The sequence below is a fragment of the Dromiciops gliroides genome, chromosome 4 (genome assembly GCF_019393635.1).
Source record: "Dromiciops gliroides isolate mDroGli1 chromosome 4, mDroGli1.pri, whole genome shotgun sequence".
NCBI classification, from domain to species: Eukaryota; Metazoa; Chordata; class Mammalia; order Microbiotheria; family Microbiotheriidae; genus Dromiciops; species Dromiciops gliroides.
The window spans coordinates 415,392,405-415,415,092 of NC_057864.1; the positions used below are offsets into that span (position 1 = coordinate 415,392,405).

A 22,688-nucleotide genomic window follows, 5' to 3' on the forward strand; every position below is an offset into this window, starting at 1 on the left:
TTGACTTGTGTTTATAGCTGTAAAAACACAAATGGGACAGTTGCTTTGTTACGAAGGAGGCCCGTCCAGCAGCCTCCACCCAGGGGTTACGTCCTTCCATGCTGCCCCAGAGAGTCTTCAAAGCTGCCAGTCATAGAAATGACCTCCTTTGCCCCACCCTTCTGCTTGGGGCTCTGCAGTACTCTCTGTGGAAAACAAAACAAAACAAAACACCAAACCTAAGCTTTCCTATCTGGAGATTCAGATTTTTTTTAAATCTTTTTACTAAATTATGTAATCAGGATTTTGTAACAGATATATTTTTGATGGAGTACTAGTGAGTGACCTAAAGACCAAGTTGCTTCTTTAGGCCTTTAAATTATTATTAGTGATATTTCTACTTCCCAGACATCTCCTGTGTAATAGGAGTGAGTAGGCCTTTGATTTTACTGGAAGAGCTTGTCTCTTTTCCCACGACCCAGATATCTTGGGGTTTTCTGCCACACCAAACTCTTAAGTTCTAGCTGCCTTCTTTCCTCTTTGCAGACCCTCCTTACAATACTAATCAAGTTTAGCAATTTCTAACAGAATGCTTATTTTAGATTGGCATTATTTACTAATAGTTCTTGTGGGCCTGATGGACTTTTTGCTTCACTTTTTATCACTCCAAAATAAAAAATAACTCTGCTTGGTGTGGAATGCACAATTGAGGCAAACTGGCTTATCTTCTAATAACTCCAAAGAAAATCACTTATCCTCCTAATGAAGTTGGTAGATGCTGTTACTATAGAGGAAGGAAAAATTGTGGAGTGGATAGAGTTTTGGGCCTGGAGTCAGGAAGACCTAAGTTCAAATCCAGCCTCAAACACTTATTAGTTGTGTAGGCAAGTCACTTAACCTCTGCTTGCCTTAATCCCATGGAGAAGGAAATGGCAAACCATTCCAGAGTCTTTGCCAAGAAATTCCCATGGACAGTATGGTCCACAGGTTCACGAAGAGTTGGACACAACTGAACAACAACAAAAACAACAGTAGGTACCAGGATGCTTAAAGTGATTGACAGAATAGAGCATGTATAATTTCTTTTCTGTGATATTTAACTATTAGATCTCATTACTAAAAAATCACATCTGACCCTTATCTTGAAATATTCCTCTGCATCTTCTTTGTACCATTGTAATTTTTTCCTTTGTTTTGTCTCATTTTTTTTTTCAAGGAAAAAGAGAAAATACACATTTTGAGGGGGGTTGCCAAATAAATAATGAAAAAACATTTCTTTGGTAGAAGGAACACTTCTGAATTTTATGAATTGCAAATGGCTTGTGGGGGGATTCACATCTATTGTCAGGAAATGTACTGCTTGAGAATATAAAAATAAATATTATAGATATTAAAGGAAAAAAGTTGAAGAATTTTCTTTCTAGACTGATTTAACTCTGGTACTAGATTGATTTAACTCTGGTACCATTTGGTTAGTGGACTTTGTTTGCTTAGTAAACATGTGTAACATCTAGATCTCAGCATCATAGCACTTTTAACTATTTATTATGGCCAAGTGTTGCTAACTGAAGACTGCAGCTGCTTCTAATAAAGGGAGATGTGTTATCAATTACCGCTTAATCTGCCTGATCTTAAAACTGGCACCTTTATGTTTGCTCAACAAGCAAAAGCAAGATGGCTGGAATATGGCTGCTCTCTTATGTCAGTATCTCCGTTTGGAATTCTTAAACATAACTGAATATGGTATGTTCTTGGCACTGAATGGTGTTTTCTTTGTAGTGATTTCTATAGAATGTAAATGGAAGCATCTTGTTTCATTCTTTGATTTCCATATAATATGTGTTATATCTGTATTTGTTTTATGTAGCCTATTTGCCTATTATAGATGATCTGTCTCTGTTTACCAGTGGATTGCTGAAAACTTCATGTTAAATACAACTGGTCTTGTAATGGTTTAGAGTTTTGGAGGTACAGGAGAGAAAAGTTAGAATTAACGAGGCAAATTCCCAGAAATCATCTCCTTAGTTGTGCTACCAGGTAATCTGTATAACTCTAGGTCATTTGACCTCTGTAGTCATCACATCTGTGATTGGAGATTCATTCTGAAAGTCCCTAAAAGGCAGTATGCCAAAATGCCTACTACCTACCAAGAAGAGGAGGGTTCAAGTTCTACCACTGGCACATGATTACACAATCATGAGCAAGTGATTTAACTACTCAGGGGCCCAGAAGGATCTGCTTTCATGGAGTGAGTTTTCCATGCTAGGAGCCCCACACACCAGTACAGATTCCCAACCCCACTTCACCACCTTTAACAAAAAGGTATTATGGAGACTCCAGATGTTATTAAATATACCTATTTAGACATTAACAGCAATAAATATTCCTCAAGAATAAAGAGTTCCGTTAAAAATGTGATAATGTTCAGTGAAATACTTGTGAGTAGAACATATTTTTAATCTTAAAATTTTTTTTAAATACTCAATTTTCTAGTTCTTGCAAGCTATAAAGCACTGAGTCCAGAATAAGAGATTTATTTCCTTTCATTGTATTTCTGAAAGAGGAATGCTTTAACTTGTTATGAGAAGAATGGTAAACGGACTTGTTTCCAAATAGGTGGAACACCTAGTTTGAGAACACTGTGGCTGAGCCAAGAGGCAGAGGTACAAGCCCAGCGCTATAACACCTTCCTGGCCTGCTTTCAGCTTTGGAACGAAAGAGAAGAACTTCAGGCTCTGGAAAACTCTCTCACAGCCCTGTGCTGTCTCTTGCTATACCTCCTTTGGCAGGTAATACCTAAGATTGCTTGGAGAACTGATGCTCAAAGCTGCTTTTGGCCCTCATCCTTATGGAATATTGTGTTGTGGGAGGTTGCTGTTTTTACTGACTAGTTGATTTCTTCCTAGATTTTTAGCATTAGCATATGTCCATAAACTGGACTCTAGAGAAATCATCCAGGTTATCATTTTAATAAAATTTCTACTCACAATCTTTAGGCATCTTAACAAAAGAAATATTAAAGCATATGCCTGCTTCTCTCTTGTTCAGCATCTCAGCTGTTTTTTTTTAAAAGCAGGTTTTTGTGTCTCTCACTTGTCATAATAACAACAAAAAAACCCCAACCAAGCGTCTGCTCTTCTGGCTCATGGAGACATTTTCATCAGCTCCCATGACCCCTTCAAGCCACCTTGTCAAATTCCTGGATCCTTGACCATGATGGTTCTACTATGTTAGAGCCATTAAAATCTCCTTTGATTGTAATAGAAAATCATAGAATTCTGGTTTTCATGTAAACTTGCCAATACCCTGAATTCATGTTACAAATTACTGATTTTATTTAGAGGAAGTTATTCAAATAAGACATTACATCCAGTAGCTAGATTCTACTGGCTTTTCCTTCCTAATTGCCCATTGTCCTTGCATATATTAAAAGTAATCACAATTCATTATTTAAACATTTGTAAAAGTGTGTGTGGGAGAAAGTAGGGATTAAATGATTGATATTTGGTTGCTGTATTTTTCATAATAATACCTCCTGTTATTGGTTCATGTTATTATAATATGATTACTGTTCTGGTTAATTCAAAAATGAGAGCAGACAAAAATCATATTTTTAATAATTTCTCCTAATCTCAACAATATATAATTTGACTTTAGAGACCATTAAATTTCTAATCTAATTTTTTTCTATCAGTTTACTTTCTACTAACTATAAGATGGTTAGTACTTACCCTCATGGGGAAAAAAATGCACCTTCTTGACCTAAATCAACATAATGATTCATGAAGTATAGTTATGATCTCCCAATTGTGTGGATTTTTAAAAAGCACACTTGTTATTTGCCACCACCCTGAATTCACTTTACAAATTATCAGTTTTACTTAGAGGAAGTTATTCAGATTGGGCCTTAGATGCAGTAGTGAGGTTGTACTGGCAGTGAGTGCAATTAATTACCTCATGTTTCTGAAAGTATAGTTATATTAGCTTAACTTTTACATTGCAGTTTTGCCTACAATATGTATTTACATAAGCACTCTGCATATGTATATCAACCTGTACTTGATGCATATTATGTACATGTCAATATTACATGTTTATATTTTAGTATTTCATATTTTCCATCCAACTTTACAGTTTGCTAAAGTAAAGTCTCTTTGGGTGAGCCTTCATGGGAATTTGGAAGAGGGTTAAAAAAAAAAAGAATAAGCAATTGCTTCTGACTTATGAAAAATGCATATGTGTACTGTTCATATTCCAAGATAACGCTGCTTATCCATCAGCAGCAGGACTAACAGAACAACACTTGGACCTGTCATTTCAGAAGTAGGGATAGACTGTGTGGAGTGGTTCAAACTCTTTTCTTTGGTTGGTTTTCTTATGGCTAACTGGACAGGCATTTGTAAGACAGCTGGATATAATTAGTAGTCCAGTATGTGGCCACACCACAGAATTTTACTTTGTGAAATTAACCAGTCTAGATATTTGATTTCAATTCATTAGTCCCATGCTCTAACCCCTGGAACTAAAAATGACCAGGAGATATTTTTTAAATGGGATTTCAGGATTTTTATCTTGTTTTAGCTTATAATTAAAATTTGTTTTATTATGGAAACCCAGGATACTAGCATAACAGGTTCTCAACCGTAACTTGCCTGTGCCTGAAAGCAAGACAAAGAACTGAAAAAAAAAATCTATCATGCCTTTGTTTTTGCTTAAAATTTACTTTTAAATAAAATCACTTTTATGAAAGTTGCTGTATAAGAGGCTTTCAGGTGGGTTAGCTTTCTTAAGAGTTTATTTTTAAAAATATGTTGTAATAAAAATAAGCATACTTTTTTTAAAAAAATGTAAAATTTGGGGGCAGCTAGGTGGCGCAGTGGATAGAGCACCAGCCCTGGAGTCAGGAGTACCTGAGTTCAAATCCGACCTCAGACACTTAACACTTACTAGCTGTGTGACCCTGGGCAAGTCACTTAATCCCAATTGCCTCACCAAAAAAAAAAAAAAAATGTAAAATTTGGAGATCATAACTACACTTGCTAAATCGATGTATTAGTTTAGATCAGGAAGGTGCATTTTTTTTTCCATGAGGGTAAGTACTAATCATCTTATAATTAATAAAAGGTAAGTTGATCAAAAAAAGTTAGCTCAAAGATTTTAAGTGGACTTTAAAATCAAATTATATATTGCCAGGATTAGGAGAAACTATTTAAAAAATATATTTGTATCTGGTCTCACTTTTTGAGTTAACCAAAACGGCAATCATTACAATAATGGGGGGAGGGGAGGCAAAATGGCACCCTACTTCATCAAAATAGGGAACCCTTTACCGAGTCAAGTCTTTGACTCGCCCATAACTGTTATTCTTAATGAATTACCTGCCAGCACTGTGAGATTAAGTGCCTTACCCATGGTCATCCATATTAAGAGAATTTCTTTTAAAAATCTTCACCAAAAAACTTATGAAAAATAATGTTTGTACCACAACATGTATGTATTTCACATTGTTTCTTAATAAGTGTAGCACAGCATGCATCTTTTAATAATGATATCAACCAGTATATAAATAAGTGGAAATTTGGATATTATTTAGAATAACAACAATAATAGTTGATATATAAAGTGCTTACTGTGTGCCAAACACTCTAAGTGCTTTAAAATTAGTATCATTCGATAGTAGAATCTTTGAAACTCCTATCTGTGTTGTAACTTTATGTAACTACAAGAGTATAAGTAGAATATGGCATTTGTTTAGTTGTTGAGAAGGAAATATGTACAAAATAGTTTTCCTTTTTGCCCAGGTTGATATTTTAAATCAGCACTCTGTGAAATTGGCTGATGACAAAACAAAAAACAGAATTAAAAGCTAACTCAAGTTTAGCTTAAATGCAGAGTAATAGGGGCTTATTTGATTTAGGAAAGCATTTTCTGGTTGATTTTTTTGGGGGGCCACAAATGCCATGTATGCATTTGCAGATTTTTCCATTCCTCCCTGAAATAATTATAGTTGCTGTCATTTTCACAAAGGTGACACCTGCCTTGGAATAAAAATAGGAGAGGGTAGAGATGGGGTCGGAAAGAATATTATCAGATCTTAGCAACCAATCAATATCTTCCGCTTGGGTGGAGATAATGAATGCTAAGTGTACTTTGCAATGTTACACTGTTCCTGATATCCATTACCCTACCTTCCTTTATGCAAGGTTTAGCAGGCCTTCTCAAGGGAAGAGGTTTTTCATAGTGGGGGTCAGCAGGAGTCCCTAATGAAAAGTCTTCTTGATTTATAGTGGGGTTATTTTTATCTGAGAATGAGTATATGAAACATTTGTAGTCTTCAAATTGCTATAGATGGTTTTGTTTTCTTTGAGGTTTTTTTCCCCCTTTTCTCTTATGTTTTACCTTGCCACTGAATGCCCTTCAATTAAAAGCAAATAAAATCTACATATCCATGATGAGAGGGAATTATGGTGCAAGAGGGTGCTTTGGTGATTCCCTTTGGGAGGAATTGAAGGGGCTCCCCACCTCACAAGTTAGCAGGACTTCATGGTCAGTCTGGGTAAATAGTTCCAAGAACTCTGTGAGGCAGGTGAAAACTAGTTAGTTTTCTTAACCAAAATAGTAATTTCTTCCTCTTAAAATTATTTGGTGTTAATCTATTAACACAATATGTTAATTTACTTTCTGTTTCTGAACTTGTCTATCTGTTGTGTCTCACCAGTAGAATATTAGCTCTTTGAGGTTAAGAGTGGTCCTTTACCTTGGAAACGACAGAACTAAATGACTAGCAGGGAGTTGATACCCAGAATCAGTAAGGAGAGAGTAAGAGAACACCTAGCTTGATGAATCAAGTCACCTGGCCCAGCTGGATCACCTCCTCAGGTGCTGAAACAGCTGGCAGGTGTGATACTGAGCCACTGTTAGGGATATCTGAAAGTTCATGGCACCACAAGATTGGACAAGGACCAGTCTTGTCCCAGTCCATTTGTCAGGTATGTTACAGTCGGGATTCCTTTCATATAGAGATTGGTCTCGCTGGCCCCTGAGATCTCTTTCAAACCTCCAAGTCTGCCTTTCTACCTCTGCCTGTTGCATCTGTCTTTGTAGACCCTAGCACAGTGCCTTATCTGCTTCACAGATGTTTGTTGAATTGGATTGAATGCTAGAGCACAGCATCTCTGTCATTCGTTATTTTACCCTTTCCTCATTCATCTCCTCAAGAAAATTTCCACTCAGTATTAAGACAGAGTTAACAGTGAGAAGAAAGGCTACTGCCAACCAGTGATGGCTGACAGCAGGTGCTAGCTACATCAAGGGCCTTTCAGAATTCAAAACTTCATATCTATCAGTATTGATTATTAACTTGGAGTTGGAAGGTACCTTAGAGGCCATCAAGTCCAAAGGCCTCATTTTATATAGATGAGGAAACTGAAATTCAAGGAGATCAATTACATGCCCCTAGGAAGGCAGCATTTGGTCCTCACAACATCCCTGTAAAGTCAGTGCTACTGTCATTTCCATTTTACAGGTGAGAAAAATGAGGCAAACAGAAGTTAAGGGACTTGCCCATGGTCACACAGCTACTCAGTATCTAAGGCATTGATTTGAACTTGATTCTTTCTGATTCCAAGTCCAATGATACACTGTACCACCTTGCTGCTTTTTCTTGATATAGAAAACAAAATAACAGGCAAATGTCAAAAGAGAGAGAATTGAAATGAATTCTATTTTGCTCACCATTCTGCAGTGATGGTTTGTTCCCAAACTAGCCCCGCCCCCCCTCCCGCCCCAGGGCATATGGATAAGGTTCTGGATAAGACTGAGAGAAGAAGTGCATGTTGATTAGTTCTGTCAGGTCTAGCTCCATTGGAAATTAACTTAATTCTGGAGCACCCCTAGAACCCTGATTTATTTTTAAAATCAACCCTGGGGCTTCAGGTTGGACTGGAACAAAGTCAGTCCAAGAATTTAGTTTCATTAGAACAACCAGGGTCATCCTTGGTTCATCCCAGAGTGTCAGCATTATTGGTGAAGAAGCCAAAAGGAGGAACACCCTGAAAGCCTTTTAATTGGGTAGGTAACAGGAGAGTGTAGAAATTACAGAGCCCAAGATTTAGAGCTGGGAAAGTTGGGACTACGTTCACCTTTATTAATGTTCCTTGTTCCTGGCATCTGTTTTATTAGCCCTAAAGGTCTGAATATAGAGTATGTATTTGATCATACTGAGAAATGGAAGCTCATTTGTAAAAAAAGGTGTGATTATTTTTCCATACCTTAGAGCTAGGATTTTATTTTCTTTCTCTTTCTCTTTCTCTCTCTCTCTCTTTCAGGTGGATACTCTCTCCCTGGAGGACTTAAATGCTTTTATTGCTCAGACTTTGTGCCTCCGAGGAAAATCGGCTGCTCAGCTCTCCCGCATACAGGTACAGACACAGATCGATTATCATAGTTCTAATCATAACTCTGAAATGGCCAAGAGCTCTGGGTTTCTTCCAACCTTCTCCCCCCACCTTTATTACAGTTGTTGTTTCAAGGGAGAGGTTTAGAGGGATCTTTTTATAGATTTCATGGGCTAAAGTCATTTGATTTTTATTTGTTAATAGATCATGGTGTAATAGCTAAACCCATTGTCCTGTCAGATCAGGGAATCTGTACAAATACTATTCCATTTAAGATCAGAATGAAGCTATTTAATATTCTTTGAGCCTGTGATTTGGGTGGGTAACATTGGAAAAAATGGATAGTATATTACCTCATATTCATCCAATCAATCAGGTATTTATTGAATACTTAATTGAACTGTGTTTCCAATGCTAAGAGTCTGATTTTTTAATAGGCTTCTAAGTAGATTCTGTTTTAAGTCCTCAGCCCTGCCCAATGGATATTGTTTCAGTTCTTAGCAGATTGAAGTATGAACTTCTGTATTAATTCCATAGGAAAACACAATCCTTACTGTATATAGCACTCATTTTGAACACTGAATGATATAATGTCTTGAATTGTTACCTATTTTATCTATGCATGTCATGGATGTCAGATTGATTAGGTCCTGGATGGAAAAGACTTTTATTATATTTCTTTTGAATCCCTGTTCAGTGTCATATACATTGAGCACTCAACAAAATACTTCTTTAATAAAGAAATGAGCGTATTTTATCTAGGAGGATCATAATGATCAGACTCTTTTAACTAGGTTCCTGTGTTGGTTTTAATCCAATTCTTATTCTGGTTATAACCTGAAAATTGCTTCTCTTGTCTATATACTTCCACTCCTTTTTACTACCCCCACCCCAGTGCCATCACAGACATTGGCTATGTTGATCTTCTCTACCACCCTCTTCTTTCACAGCTAGACTCTTCTTGGTCTGATCCTTTGTCTCAAAATTTGCCTACAGAACCAGATTAGTTATCTGTCTCTATTTCTGGCTTTTATGGTAGTAAATGTCAAAGCCCCTCATGGAGGGTGTAGAAGCCTTGTTTTGTAAAAACAGCTCAATTAGTATAATAAGTTTGTGTGTATACATATGTATGTGTATAAGCATAATCTTCAATCCAGTTCATTTTTACATATCTTTCTAATAATAATTTTCATAAATTGTCATTATAAAGCACATTTGTGTACCACAGAATCCACCCAAGTCCTGCTCCCGTGCCTTATTGTGGCTCAGAGAAAACTGAGTTCTTGAGGTCTAAGCTAATAAAATGCAAGCTCTGGCTGCTCCTCCTTGCCTGGAAAGGCCTCAAGCATAAGTCTGATCACAGACTTTGTATGTGTTGTCTGAGGATCAGCCTGGCTTAGTCTGAAGCATCTCCCAGGTTTGCCATAAGATGATGGTTTGGGAGCAGTTGACCTGTTTAGGCACAACCTGCTAAGTTACAGAGGGAGGTTGGTTGGCATTAGTGGAAGGAGTATCTGTGAAGTCGGCATTCTCCTTGAAGGATTGGAACAAATGTATTTCTGAGTCCATATTCAGGGCCTTTGTATCTTCTTAATAGATGTATTCTTCCAGCAAGGCAATGGAGTTTATATAGCCTGTTTCTTTTCTGCATCACATGCTCTGCTTTGCTGCTTTGTCTTAAATCTTTTACAAAGAATTGTCCGAGCTCCCCGTTGTTTATTAGTGCCTTCAGGCCTTTAGCTCCTCAGTTTCCAAGACAGACCCATGTGCTCCTCTGCCCTCTTCATAGATTTAGAAGTAAAAAGGCCCTCATCCCCTCACACCTGGACTATTGCAATAGCCTATTGGTAGGTCTACCTGCCTCAAGTCAAAATGCTCTGCTTGGCAGTAAAAGCCCTTCATGGCCGAGCCCCCTCCTCCCTTTTCAATCTTCTGATACCTTACTCCTTGACATGTACTCTTTGATCCAGTCACACTGGCCTCCTGGCTGCTCCATGAACAAGACACTCCATCTCGTGGCTCTGGGCATTCTCTCTGTCCTCCATGCCTACAGCGTTCTCCCTCCATTCTAACTGCTGACCTCCCTGGCTTTCTTTAAGACACAGCTAAAATCCCTTCTTTTACCGGAAGCCTTTCCCAATCCTTCTTAACTCTAGCCCCACCCCCACCCCCCTTAATTATTTCCTACGTTTCCTATACACAGCTTGTTTGTACTTCCTTGTTTTCATGTTGTCTTCTCCATCAGATTGGGAGGTCCTTGAGGGCCGGGACTATCTTTATTCTCTTTTCATATCCCCAGCACTTAAACTTAATAGATGTTTATTCACTGTTCTAAGAAAGAAACTGAGGAAGCATGTCTCAAAGTACAAGGATATTGAGTATAAGGACTAAAAGAAAAGGAAATTTCTTTTATAGAGTCTACCAAAGGGGAAGAATATGTACATAGGTAAATAAACATGCACAAAATACGTTTGGGGAGGGGGGCGGGGATGAGGCTGGAAATCAGGGAAAGGCTTATGGTACAAGAATTAGACTCTAGGTCTGGAACCAGATGGCCTGTGTTCATATCCTACCCCTTTATCACAATCTAAAATGAGGTTCCTAAATCTGGGTTAGGAGGGACCTTAGAGGTCATTTTGTCCAATAACCTCATTTCACATGTGAGGAAACTGAGGCCCAGAGAATTATTTTCATTAAAGCCCAAAGTCATTCAAGTAATAAGTGACAGAAGTGGAATTTAAACTACAGCACCGTGCAAGGATTAGGCTAAAGAGTACACTCAGCATAGAGAAGCAGCAAGGGTCATAACTAGGATACAAAGATAGATTTCTTTTTAAGTTTTCAGTATCAAAAAACTAATTCTAGAGTTTAAAAACAAGTTCTCAGGGGCAGCTAAATGGCACAGTGGATAGAGCACCAGCCCTGGAGTCAGGAGGTCCTGAGTTCAAATATGACCTCTGACACTTTAACATTTACTAGCTGTGTGACCCTAGGCAAGTCACTTAACCCCAATTGCCTCACCAAAAAAAAAAAAAACACAAAAAAACCCCCCAAGTTCACAAGTTAGACAAAATACTGTAGTACTTGGTATATTCTCAAGGTCTTTCAGTCTCAAAATGCCTTCTGCCTAATCTCATTCTATAAAAGGGATGACTAAATGATAGGGTAATATTTGGATGACTACCTACGCAACACTGACTCTGCCCACTCATCCCTAGAATTCTTATACGTAATGTAGTAGAGATATGATGCAGAGAGTAAGTATTTCTATATCATCACAAAAGAGTAAAACTCCTCCCCATTGGAGCAGAAGAACTGAGACAGAAGACAGAATGTCAGAGATCACATCAAGGGCAGGGTCAGAAAGTGAGGAATGTGTAATCAGCCTGGAAAGACAATTGTACCAGACTTGTATTTTATCTGAGGGGCAATAGAGAGCCATTCAAATTGCTTGAGCAGGGAAGTAGGATATTCAGAACCGTGCTTTATGAGTGTTAATTTGTCAGAGGTGCACAGAATCGATTGGAGAAAGGGCAGGTAGGATGCAGGGAGATCATTTAAGAAGTATAGCAGTAGTCCAGGCAAGGAGTGGTGAGGTCCTGAACTCGGGCAGTGGCTGGATGAATAAAAAGACAGAGATTCAAACGGCAACCACTTAGATATGGGGGTGAAGGAGAATGTCAGGGGTATCAAGGGTGACTTCTAGATTATGAAACCGAGTAACTAGAAGAATAGTGGTGCTCTTGACAGAAATAGGGAAGTTAGGAGTGGGGGCCATTTTAAGGGAAAGATAATGAATTCTATTTTGTTTGAGATGCCTATGGGACATATAGGTAGAGATAGACATAAATTTGACAATTAGTGATGGAGACAGGAACTTAGGAGAGAGATGAGGGCTGGTTATGTGTGTTTGAGAGTCATTTACCTAGAGGTTGAGTGCATTGGTAACTGATGACATCACCCAGAGAGAAAAGAGAAGCAACACCCCAGGACAAGGCCCTGATCGGCCAACAGTGTGTCCATCCTCAAAGCCTTTCAAGCTTCATGATGCCCCCTAGAGCTTTCAGTCCATTAACATAGTCTTCAAGTATCATAGATCACATGCATGCTATGATAAGGCCCTGGAAATGGAAGAATTAAAAATACCACAGGAAAAACATGTTTTTAAAGAAGCTTCCATATTGTCAAGGACAGAACCACTCCCACTAGACTCAGACCTTCTCTTGAGTGACTTTTTTACATTAACAAATGCCCAGGATTTTGCCCTTTTTAGAATCCAAGGCTTAAGGTTAGAAAGGACCTTAGAGGCAATCTAGTCCTACCCCCTTTTTAATTCAGGAAACTGAGCCTCAGAAAGGTTAAACTGGTGGTGAGCTGCTGACTGAATTTACACTGAAAGCCCTCTGACTTCAAATCAACACTCTTTCCACAAAATAATGCTGGCTCTTATGTGCCACAACTGGGTTGAGTGAAGCATCCAAATTCTTATGCTGACAATGCCAGTGTCCATTTAATGCCAGTTATGAAGTATTTCTTAGAATCCTTTGTTTCCTACAAAACTCTTCAGTACCGTCATCTATGTGAACCGTTTCCTGATCTTTTCCCTCTCACCAAAAAAATTCTAGTGTCCACCCTCCACAAAATTACTTTGTATTTACTTTGTATTTATTTTGTATATATTTATCTAGTGTATGTTATCTTAATCAATCATCAAGCATTTGCACTTATTATGTATCAAGCACTCTGCTGGCCTGGGGGGGGGGGTGGTGGTGCAAAAAAAAGGCAAAAAAAATTATCCCTAACCTCAGGAAGCTCACATTCTAATCAGGGAGACAACATGCAAACAACTATATACAAATAAGATACCTGTAGGATGAAGTGTGGGTAATCCCAGAGGGAAGGCACTAGTATTACATCTTCCCAATATACTATAAACTCTTTAAGGGTAGGGATGATTCATTTTTATATGGATGCTTAGCACCTATTACTGTTCCCAACACATCATAGATATTTAGTAAGTGCTTATTGGTTAATTGGTACAGAGGGAACTGTTTTCATGGAAGTCTCTCCAAGCCAAAACATAAATTTATTTTTCTTGGTTATGTATTAATTAGCCCCAAATGTCCTTTTATTTAGGGATAAATAGGAAGTGTCTGGTCCTCTTATTCATTCCTATTGTTTGTATAATAAGAGTTCAGAGTAGAACAAATAGAGTCAGCTCACTAGCAGAGCTTCCTTATAAATCCTTATTCTTTGTTTGTATTGCTTAGGGATACATTGTCTTTTGAACCTAATGCACTGATTTGAAAACTCCTTTTCTTGATAACAAAATAATTAAGCCACTTGTTTGGGATGTGCTTGTGGTCATACACAGCTACCTGGTGTGGTTGAACAGGAATCCAAAAAATGTTCTCTGGCCCTCTGTCCTGTCATTACTTTTCTTGTCCCAACAGCTCAAATACAGTTTGGGGGGAATGGAGGAAGGAAACCCGTATATACATGTCTATACCTGTATTTTTATGTTCATGTGCATGTGTGTATATAATTCTCACCCTGCTGAATTAATTAGGAATGACTGTAAAGTAGAAAGAACACTAAATCTGCCCAAATCAAAAAAATAAAAGCATTGTATGGCTATATTTACAGCAAAATTTCTATTATCCAGCAGGTGATAAACTGCTATTTTTATTATTTTGTCTCCTGATTGATTGTGTATATAGACGCTTCTCATTTCCTTGCTAGGAAATGTTAGAACAGAGAAGGCAACATTTTTTCTACTTCGTATCCCCCAGGGCTTAGAACAGTGTTAGGTGAGGCTTCGATCTCACACTCTCTCTCTCTGGGGGTGTGTGTGTATGGATATGTGTGTATACACACAAAAAAAAGAGAGACAAGATCCCTTCACTCAAGGAATTCACATTTTAATAGGGAAGACAACACATACAGAAGGTTTCAACTGTGTCAGATGGTCAAGTCCCATGGTCCTTAGGGTGCTGTGGCAAAGCAGATGGTAACACATCTACTGTCATTTCCACTGATGAAATCCTATCATTTTCTTACACTGAATCATTAGGCAGTGCAAAGGGCTTTGGTGGGACAAGCCCTCCCTCCGTAGCTGTGGTCACAGCACCTGGAGAAGCAGTTGCCAGGCCAAATTCCCTGTATGGAGATTTTCAGTATGATAGGTCTCAGAGCTAGCCCAGAAGCAGGACCACCATCTGTGAGGCACTACCACTCCCAGGGGCTCTCGAGTTTATCTTCTCATTGGTAGCAGTTAGTCAGCAGTTGATGAACTAGGGTGGTAGCTCTGTGAGTAGAGAGAAGGGGAGAGATGCAAGAGATGTACAGATGGAACTGACAAGGCTTAGCAATTAATTTGTATATGGGAGTGAGGGAGAAGGGAGAGTTAAGGATAACTCCGAGGCTGCAAACTGTCATGTCATAATTATGTTGTAATCAAGAAAAATGGGGAATTGGGGGTGGGAGAACAACAAACTGGAATAGTGGATAGAGTGCTAGACTTGGGGTCACGAAGAGCTGAGTTCCAGTCCCATCCCAGACACTGACTTCAAATCTGCCTGTTTCAGTTTCCTCATAAAATGGGGCTAATAATAGCACTTACCTCCCAGGGTCACCTTATAAGGTAAGACTGCAGCAGCTGGAAGGCTGGAAACAGCATTGAGCCGAAGAGGGCCTTGGAGCTGAGGCTTCAAAAAGGTCTGAATCAGCATAGTTGATCAAGGAAGAACAGAAGGTCGGCTGTGCAAGCCATTCCCCAGTAGGCAAATGGACAAAGAGACAGGAAGGAAGAAACCTTTTCTCAGCATAATTGCAAACTATCAAGCAACCAAATGAATGAATGAATGAATGAATGTGCCAAATCACTCATAGTAAAAGAAATGGAAGTCAGCTCTACTCTGTGATTTCATCTCATACCTAGCAAATGGGCAAAGGGGACAAAAAGAGAAGAAAGGTCAGTACTATCAAAATTCTTAACTACAGTTTAAAAGGATTTTCTCCTTACTGATGACCCTAGTCTGTATTGTCACATAAGGGACCCCAAAGTCTACCTAGTTCATCCAAACCCATCTTTCATCCACCTTTGTCAGAGTAGTTGCTCTGGTAGATAAACTTGATTATGTCTCTTCTCTGCTCAAAAATCTTCAGGGTCTACCTTTTGTTAAGAGGAATCATACTTCCTCATTTGTTATTCAAGGCCCTCCACAATCTGGTGTCATCCTAACTCTTCAAACTTCTCTCATATTACAAAAGAGAGGAGTTTGCTATAACAGGCTTTGAGTCAGGAACTCTTGCATTCAAATCTTTGGTCTGAAAGGGATTCATTGGGTGACTGACTCTGGGTAAGATGTCTAATCACTCTACAATGTCCTTATCTGTAAAATGGGAATAATTATTCTAGCATCTATACTATAGAATTATTGTGAGAATCAAATAAGATAATTATGTAATGTGCTATATAATGTCAGCTATGGTCAGTTATTTACCATGTTTTATCCAGACTAAACCCCACTCCAACCCCTAGTTCAGACTGTATCTTTTCTCAGTGTTCCCTATGCCAGAAATTCCCTCCCTTCTCCTCTTCCCTGTTGAATTCCTACATATACTTTAAAACCACATCAGATATCTCATCCCTGAAACCTCCCTAATCCTCCCTGGCAGTAACTACTTTTCCCTCAGACAATCCGTAGCACTTTGTTTTGTAACTCCAGTAAGATGGTATAATTTCATAGACTTAGAGCTGGAAGGGACCTTGAAGGCTATGCAGTCATGGCCCTCATTTTACAGATGAGGAAATTGAGGCCCAGGTAAGTTAGGTGACTTGCCCATGGTCACAGTCAGAGGTGGGATTTGAACCCACATCCTCTGACTCCAGAGCCACACTTGCAATGTAAAATTATTTTTTATTATGTTTATGCATTATGGTTTTGTCCCTCATCTCTAGACCAGGACTTCTCAAACTTTTTCCACTCATGACCCCTTTTCACTCGAGAAATCTTTACATGACCCCAGGTATATAGTTATATAAAATTGGTATACATAACCTTTGAATGTTGCCAAATTTTTCTCAACCCCCACATTCAGTTACACAACCCCATATGGGGTCACGACTCATAGTTTAAGAAGCTTTGCTCTCGACCATAAGGTTCTTGAATTCATAAACCATCTAAATTTTGCATCTCCCCCATTGCTTAGCCCAGTGCTTTGCACATGGGTACTTCATAAGTGTTAATGGTAATTAGTTGTTTTCTTAATGACTGCCCCATGCACTTTGGCCACTTTATCATGTCTTTCACACTTTTAAATGTGCTTATTCATCCCCAACTCGATTGTAAGCTCTTTGAGACTAGAGATCCTGTCTTATACTTTTTCTCTCACACTGGGCCTAATGTAGTGCTTGGCAAATAGTAGATAGTTAATAACAGATGCCATTCTCCTGAGGCAGCCAGGTGGTGCGGTAGATAGAACACCAGGCCCCAAGTCAGGAAGACCCATCTTTCAGAGATTTTTGACCCCTATACTATTTTTTTTTGCAGGGCAGTAAGGGTTAAGTGACTTGCCCAGGGTCACACAGCTAGTAAGTGTCAAGTGTCATACCAGATTTGAACTCAGGTCCTCCTGAATCCAGGGCCAATGCTTTATCCACTGCGCCACCTAGCAGCCCCCAAGGAAGACCCATCTTCCGAGTTCAAATCTAACCCCAGAAATTTACTAGCTATGTGACACTGGGCATGCCATTAACCCTGTTTACCTCAGTTTCCTCATCTGTAAAATGAGCTAGAGAAGGAAACAGTAAACCACTCCAGTATCTTTTCCAAGATAACCCCAAATGGGATCACAAAGTATCAGACGAGACTGAAGCAACTGAACAACAACAAATAGTTGCTTAGGAATAAGAATGGGCATGGGAGCTAAAACAGCCTAAGATTTTTGTGCTCAATAGTTTCTTCAGTTAACTTTAACTAGCATTCTATTAAGTGATTTTAAGAATTCATGTGGTTTCCTGAATATCCATCCCTCAGTTCCTTAGATGTCCCACCCAGTTTTCAGGTGAAGCCTATCCAAAAAAAAAAAAAAAAAAAGAGCTTTACCCAAAGCCCTGAATATTGGTAAAAGTTATACTTTTAAAAATCACAGAGGAAAGAAACTCCAAGGACAGGGATTCTCCCCGATCTTTCCTTCATGAAACATGTCCTGCCTCAGGGAACTTAACTCAAGGCACTTCTGATATCATCTACAGAATTTTTCTCTGAAAACCAAGTCCCCAAACAAAATGGTCAGATATGAAGGCATGCCTTAAAAGATCTACTGAAATCCCTACTGGGTCCAAGCTGTTCTGTCCTGGGCAAGGAATTCTCCCTGCCTGTCAAACAAATCAGAATTGTGGGAGAAAAATACATGTGACTCTTTGGAGAATTCCAGAACCATAAAGTCCCCTGATGTGTTTGGCAACTTAAACTTCTCATCTGTCAACACTATTCGATGGGGTATTTTTCTGACAGATTCCTAGCAGTGCCTGTAAAATAACAGTGTGATTGGAAATGAAATGAATGGCAGCTGAAAAAAAAATCAAGACTGACAACTGAAAAATAAACACCTTGGTCTACCTATGACGGTGAGGATATGATTCTTAGTCTGTGGTGAAAAGGCCTATGCAGCCTTCACCAATTAAGGAAAAAGAAGCAAAGAATAAAATAAAATAAAAATATGGTTAGGGAGAGGAGCTTCAGTTCTGCATTATAGTTATATTCCAGTTAATTTGGGATAGAAAAAACGTTTCTGGCACTTGGGGGGAAGTAAAAGTTTGCATATTAATGTCTTTGGAGGTAAATTCCATTGCCCAAAGGCCGAACCTGAGGCAAAATATTCTATACATCTTCCTTGCTGAATAAGACCTTAGGCCAAAACAGGAAGGGACCAGGTACTAATGGGAACAAATGAGTAAGCACTGATTTAAAGAATGAGAAGCAGAAGAAATGTGGTGCCTGGGAATCCTTCAGCAGGAAAGAGGTCATCATTTCTCTTATGAATTGATTAGCTAGCAGTTTGCCTATCAGCATCTCCACTTGTGCTTTAAAAGAAGCTCTTTATATCAGCCTGAAAGAGGTGATTGTGAAAAGGAACAAGAAATAGAGGAAGGTTAGGGGATGTCATGTTTGCCTGACTGGGGTGTGGCTTCACTCCATCAAATTTTAGGGCTGACCTGTGTCCCAGAGTGGCAGGTGTTGCCCAGAGGGCGGGGCGTGGGGGGGAGGGCAAGGAAAAGGAGCCAGAAGTAAGTAAGCGGTGGCACACGCACCTGCCCATCATCTGCTCTGGGCTGCCTGCACCTGTCAGTAAGCCCATTGTTACCCCCTGACAGGAATGTGAGTTTCACATCTGCCTGGGCTTTCACTACATGAGGCAGATGGTGGGGTAAGGCAAAGCTCAAAGGGAGCCAAACTGTTCAGGGAGCTTTCCAAATGGAATAGTCCTCAGGAGTTGGAGCAGGGCAGGGGAGCACTGATGGAATGACTGTTGGGCTACAGGGTAAGAGATAGCATGGTATTTGTGACTGTTTGTCTTAAAGAAAAAGAAAACTAGCCTGGCGGTCTGAGAGTCCCTCAAGATGCTAACTTTACCTGAAAACCATTTTAGCCTACTTAGGGACGTTTTGTCATAAGAGGCACGGTGCATAGCCTTACCTTGCCAACACAGCCACGTTCTTCTTTTAGTCTGACCTGGTTGGTGATTTATAGCCAGTCCAGGAGCCCCAGTTCAAATCAGTGTGCCCCCTCACAGTCCCTGTGGGAACAGAAATGTTTGACTGGAGGAGGAATGTGGATGAAAGGATAAGGCACTGGATCCCCATTTTGCCCTAGGCTCACAGTCATCAGCTTTTCCTCTCTATTTCTAGAAAAGAGTTTTATGTAAACAGTACCTGAACTCACTTTGAAAATGGCTAGAGCATAAAATTTAATATTTTTTCAGCCTCTCAAAAATGCAAACTAGGCTTAAATGACAAGTTTTGTTTATAAGTGGTTAAAAAAAGTAAAAACCATAAGTAGTGATTAAGAATAAAATAATTCTTTTGTGATAGTGGTTAACAGAATACAGCTTATCTAAGAGAAGGCAATGTTTTTGTTTTTCTTTTGTTTTGTTTTGTTTTGTTTTGTGTTTTTGGTTTTTTTGTTTTTTGGGTTTTTTTGCAGGGCAATGAGGATTAAGTGACTTGCCCAGGGTCACACAGCTAGTAAGTGTCAAGTGTCTGAGGCCGGATTTGAACTCAGGTCCTCCTGAATCCAGGGCCTGTGCTCTATCCACTGTGCCACCTAGCTGCCCCCAGATGGAAGGCAATGTACTGGCCTGTGAGGAGACTTGACTTATGGTCCCAAGTTCTGCAGTTAGCTCACATCACCATGGGACACATCTATAGGCTTCCATTTTCTGACCTATAATAAGAGATGATTGGACTATCCCTACATACATGGATCATTGGACTGATTTCCCTTCCAATGCTAATCCTCTATGTTTCCACTTCAAATTGAAGTTAATGATAGAACTGGAACGTTATCATTTAGTCCAAATCCTAAAGCAACAAATAGGTATTTGTGGCTTGTGTTATGTGTTGGCAAACTCTTAGACTATCAGAAAGCACTCCCCTCTATAGCTTAATGAAAAGGTGCAGGCATATTTCATTTGATTGCATTTTGCAGATACTGCATCTTTTACAAATTGAAGGTTTGTGGCAAGCCCGCATCAATCAAGTCTATAGGCATCATTTTCCCAAGGGCATGTGCTCACGTTGTTTCTCTGTCACATTTTGTCATTTTTCTGTCACGTTTGGGTAATTTTCACAATACTTCAGACTTTTTCATCATTATTATTATTATTAAATGTTATGGTGATCTGTCATCTGATATCTGACATTACTATTGTAGTTGTTTTGGGGTGCCACAAACTGTGCCCATATAAGACAACAAACTTAATAAACATTGTATTCTGACTGTCCCACCAACCTGCTGTTCCTCTGGCATCCCTATTCCCTGAGACACAACAATATTGAAATTGGGACAGTCAGTAACCTTACAATGGCCTCTAATTGTTCATGTGAAAAGTCAGTCTCTGCAGCAAACTTCATCATTGTCTTATTTTAAGAAATTACTGTAACCACACCAACTTTTAGCCACCACCACCCTTCTCAGTTAGCAGCCATCAATATTGAGACAAGACCCTCCACCAGAAAAAAGACTATGACTTACTGAAGGCTTAGATGATAGCATTTTTTAAGCAATAAAATATTGTTATTGTTTTTTAGACATAATACTGTTAACACTTAATAGACTACAGTATAGTAGAAGCATAACTTTTATATTTACTGGGAAACAAAAAAAATTTGTTACTCATTTTATTGTGATATTCACTTTATTGCAGTGGTCTGGAACCAAACCTGCAATATCTCCGAGGTATGCCTATATTCCTCAAATGGAAACGTGTATTGTAGTGTACATTTATTATCCCTAAGTATATGGATCATTTCATTTTTCATTGTTAGATTTTATAATGATAATAGTTCCTTGCATAGGCATAAGCAGTTCTTTTTTATAATAATAAACATTTTTATTTAAAGTTTTGAATTCCAAATTTTCTCCCTCCTTCCCCTCTCCTATCCCTGAGGCAGTAAGCGATCAGATATAGGTTATACATGTGCAATTATGTAAAATATTACCATAATTAGTCATCTCGTATAAGAAAATGAATAAAAGAAAAAAATGGAAACAAGTGAAAAATACCATGCTTCAATCTGTGTTTAATCAATATCAGTTCTTTCTTTGGAGGTAGATAGTATGCTTTATCATTAATCCTTTAGGGTTGTCTTGGATCATTGTATTGCTGAGAATAGTTAAGTTATTCACAGTTCTTCATCAAGCAATATTGCTGTCACTGTGCACAGTGTTCTCTTGGTTCTGCTCACTTCACTATACATCAGTCCATACAAGTCTTTCCAGGCCTTCCTGAAACCATCCTGTTTGTCATTTCGTATAGCACAAAAATATTCCATCACTATCATATACCACAGCTTGCTTAGCTATTCCCCAATTGATGGGCATTCCTTTGAGTTCCAATTCTTAGCCATTACAAAAAGAGCTGCTATAAATATTTTTGTGTAAATATGTCTTTTTCTCTTTTGGGGGGATGAACTAAAGGGTTTGCATGATTTTATAACCCTTTGGACATAATTCCAAATTGCTCTCCAGAATGGTTGGATCAGTTCACAACTCAACCAACAGTGGATTGGCATCCCAGTTTTCCCACATCCTCGCCATATCCAACATTTACCTTTTTGATCATATTGGCCACACTCTGCTAAGTGTGAGGTGATACCTCAGAGTTTTCATATGCATTTCTCTCATCAGTAGTAATTTAGAGCACTTTTTCATATGACTATAGATAGCTTTGATTTCTTTATCTGAAAACTGCCTGTTCATATACTTTGGCCATTTATCAAGGGGAATGATTTGTATTTTTGTAACTTTGACTCACTTCTCTATATATTTGAGAAATGAGGCCTTTATCAGAGATACTTGTTTCAAAAATTCTTTCCCACTTTTCTGCTTTCCTTATATCTTTGTTGCATTGGTTTTGTTTGTGCAAAAGCTTTTTAATTTTACATAATCATAATTATCTATTTTACATTTTGTATTGCTCTCTATACCTTCTTTGGCCCTAAATATAAGCAGTTCTTAAGAGTCATGATCCAATTATTTCCCATGTCATTCCTTTGAAGAGACTGGAAGCAATATCGTCTCCACTTTACTGCTGGATAAATTATGATATTGCTAGACAAATAAAGGTAATTGAGATTCTTGACTGAGTTTACACCATGAGTCAGTAAAGAAGCTGACACCAGAATGCATGTTTCCTCAGTCCTAATCCTACTCTTTACCAAATTTGTCTCCTCAAAAGCAAACCTTACCCATCGACTTAATGAAATGAAGGGAAACTATAGAATTCCATTTTAGAGAGTGCTTTTACTACATAGAATCATACTGAAGTTCTTACCTGACTCTTACTGTATCTCTGATAACTATAAACTCAAGGCTTGAGAGTTTCTGCTTATTTCTGGGTTTAAATTAGATAAGCAAGATAAAGAGGAGAAAAAGGAAAGGAAGTAGGCTTTCAAAGGCATTTTATGCTAGAGTGGGACTTGATTTAGTCATCAGAGAAGGCTTATAGAAAATGGGGGAAATGTGGGAGGGCAGTGAATCAGGAACATGGAACTGGAAGAATTAGAGAGTGACAATAAGTTGGAAA

At 38.7% G+C, this 22,688-nt stretch overlaps 1 protein-coding gene and 1 long non-coding RNA gene across 2 annotated transcripts in view; one reads left to right on the forward strand and one right to left on the reverse strand.

The window, feature by feature from the left end:
- Window positions 1-22,688, forward strand: part of FAM120B (family with sequence similarity 120B) — a 136,108-nt gene that overhangs the window by 62,179 nt on the left and 51,241 nt on the right. The window contains exons 6-7 of the mRNA XM_043962356.1: window positions 2,596-2,768; window positions 8,307-8,399. Coding sequence (XP_043818291.1) covers window positions 2,596-2,768; window positions 8,307-8,399 — 266 coding nt within the window. The remainder of the gene's footprint in view (window positions 1-2,595; window positions 2,769-8,306; window positions 8,400-22,688) is intronic.
- LOC122725314 lies at window positions 14,281-19,124 on the reverse strand. The gene is made up of 3 exons (XR_006352722.1): window positions 19,079-19,124; window positions 14,998-15,134; window positions 14,281-14,682 (listed from the first exon to the last, which is right to left on the reverse strand). It is a non-coding gene; the product is annotated as an uncharacterized LOC122725314 (long non-coding RNA).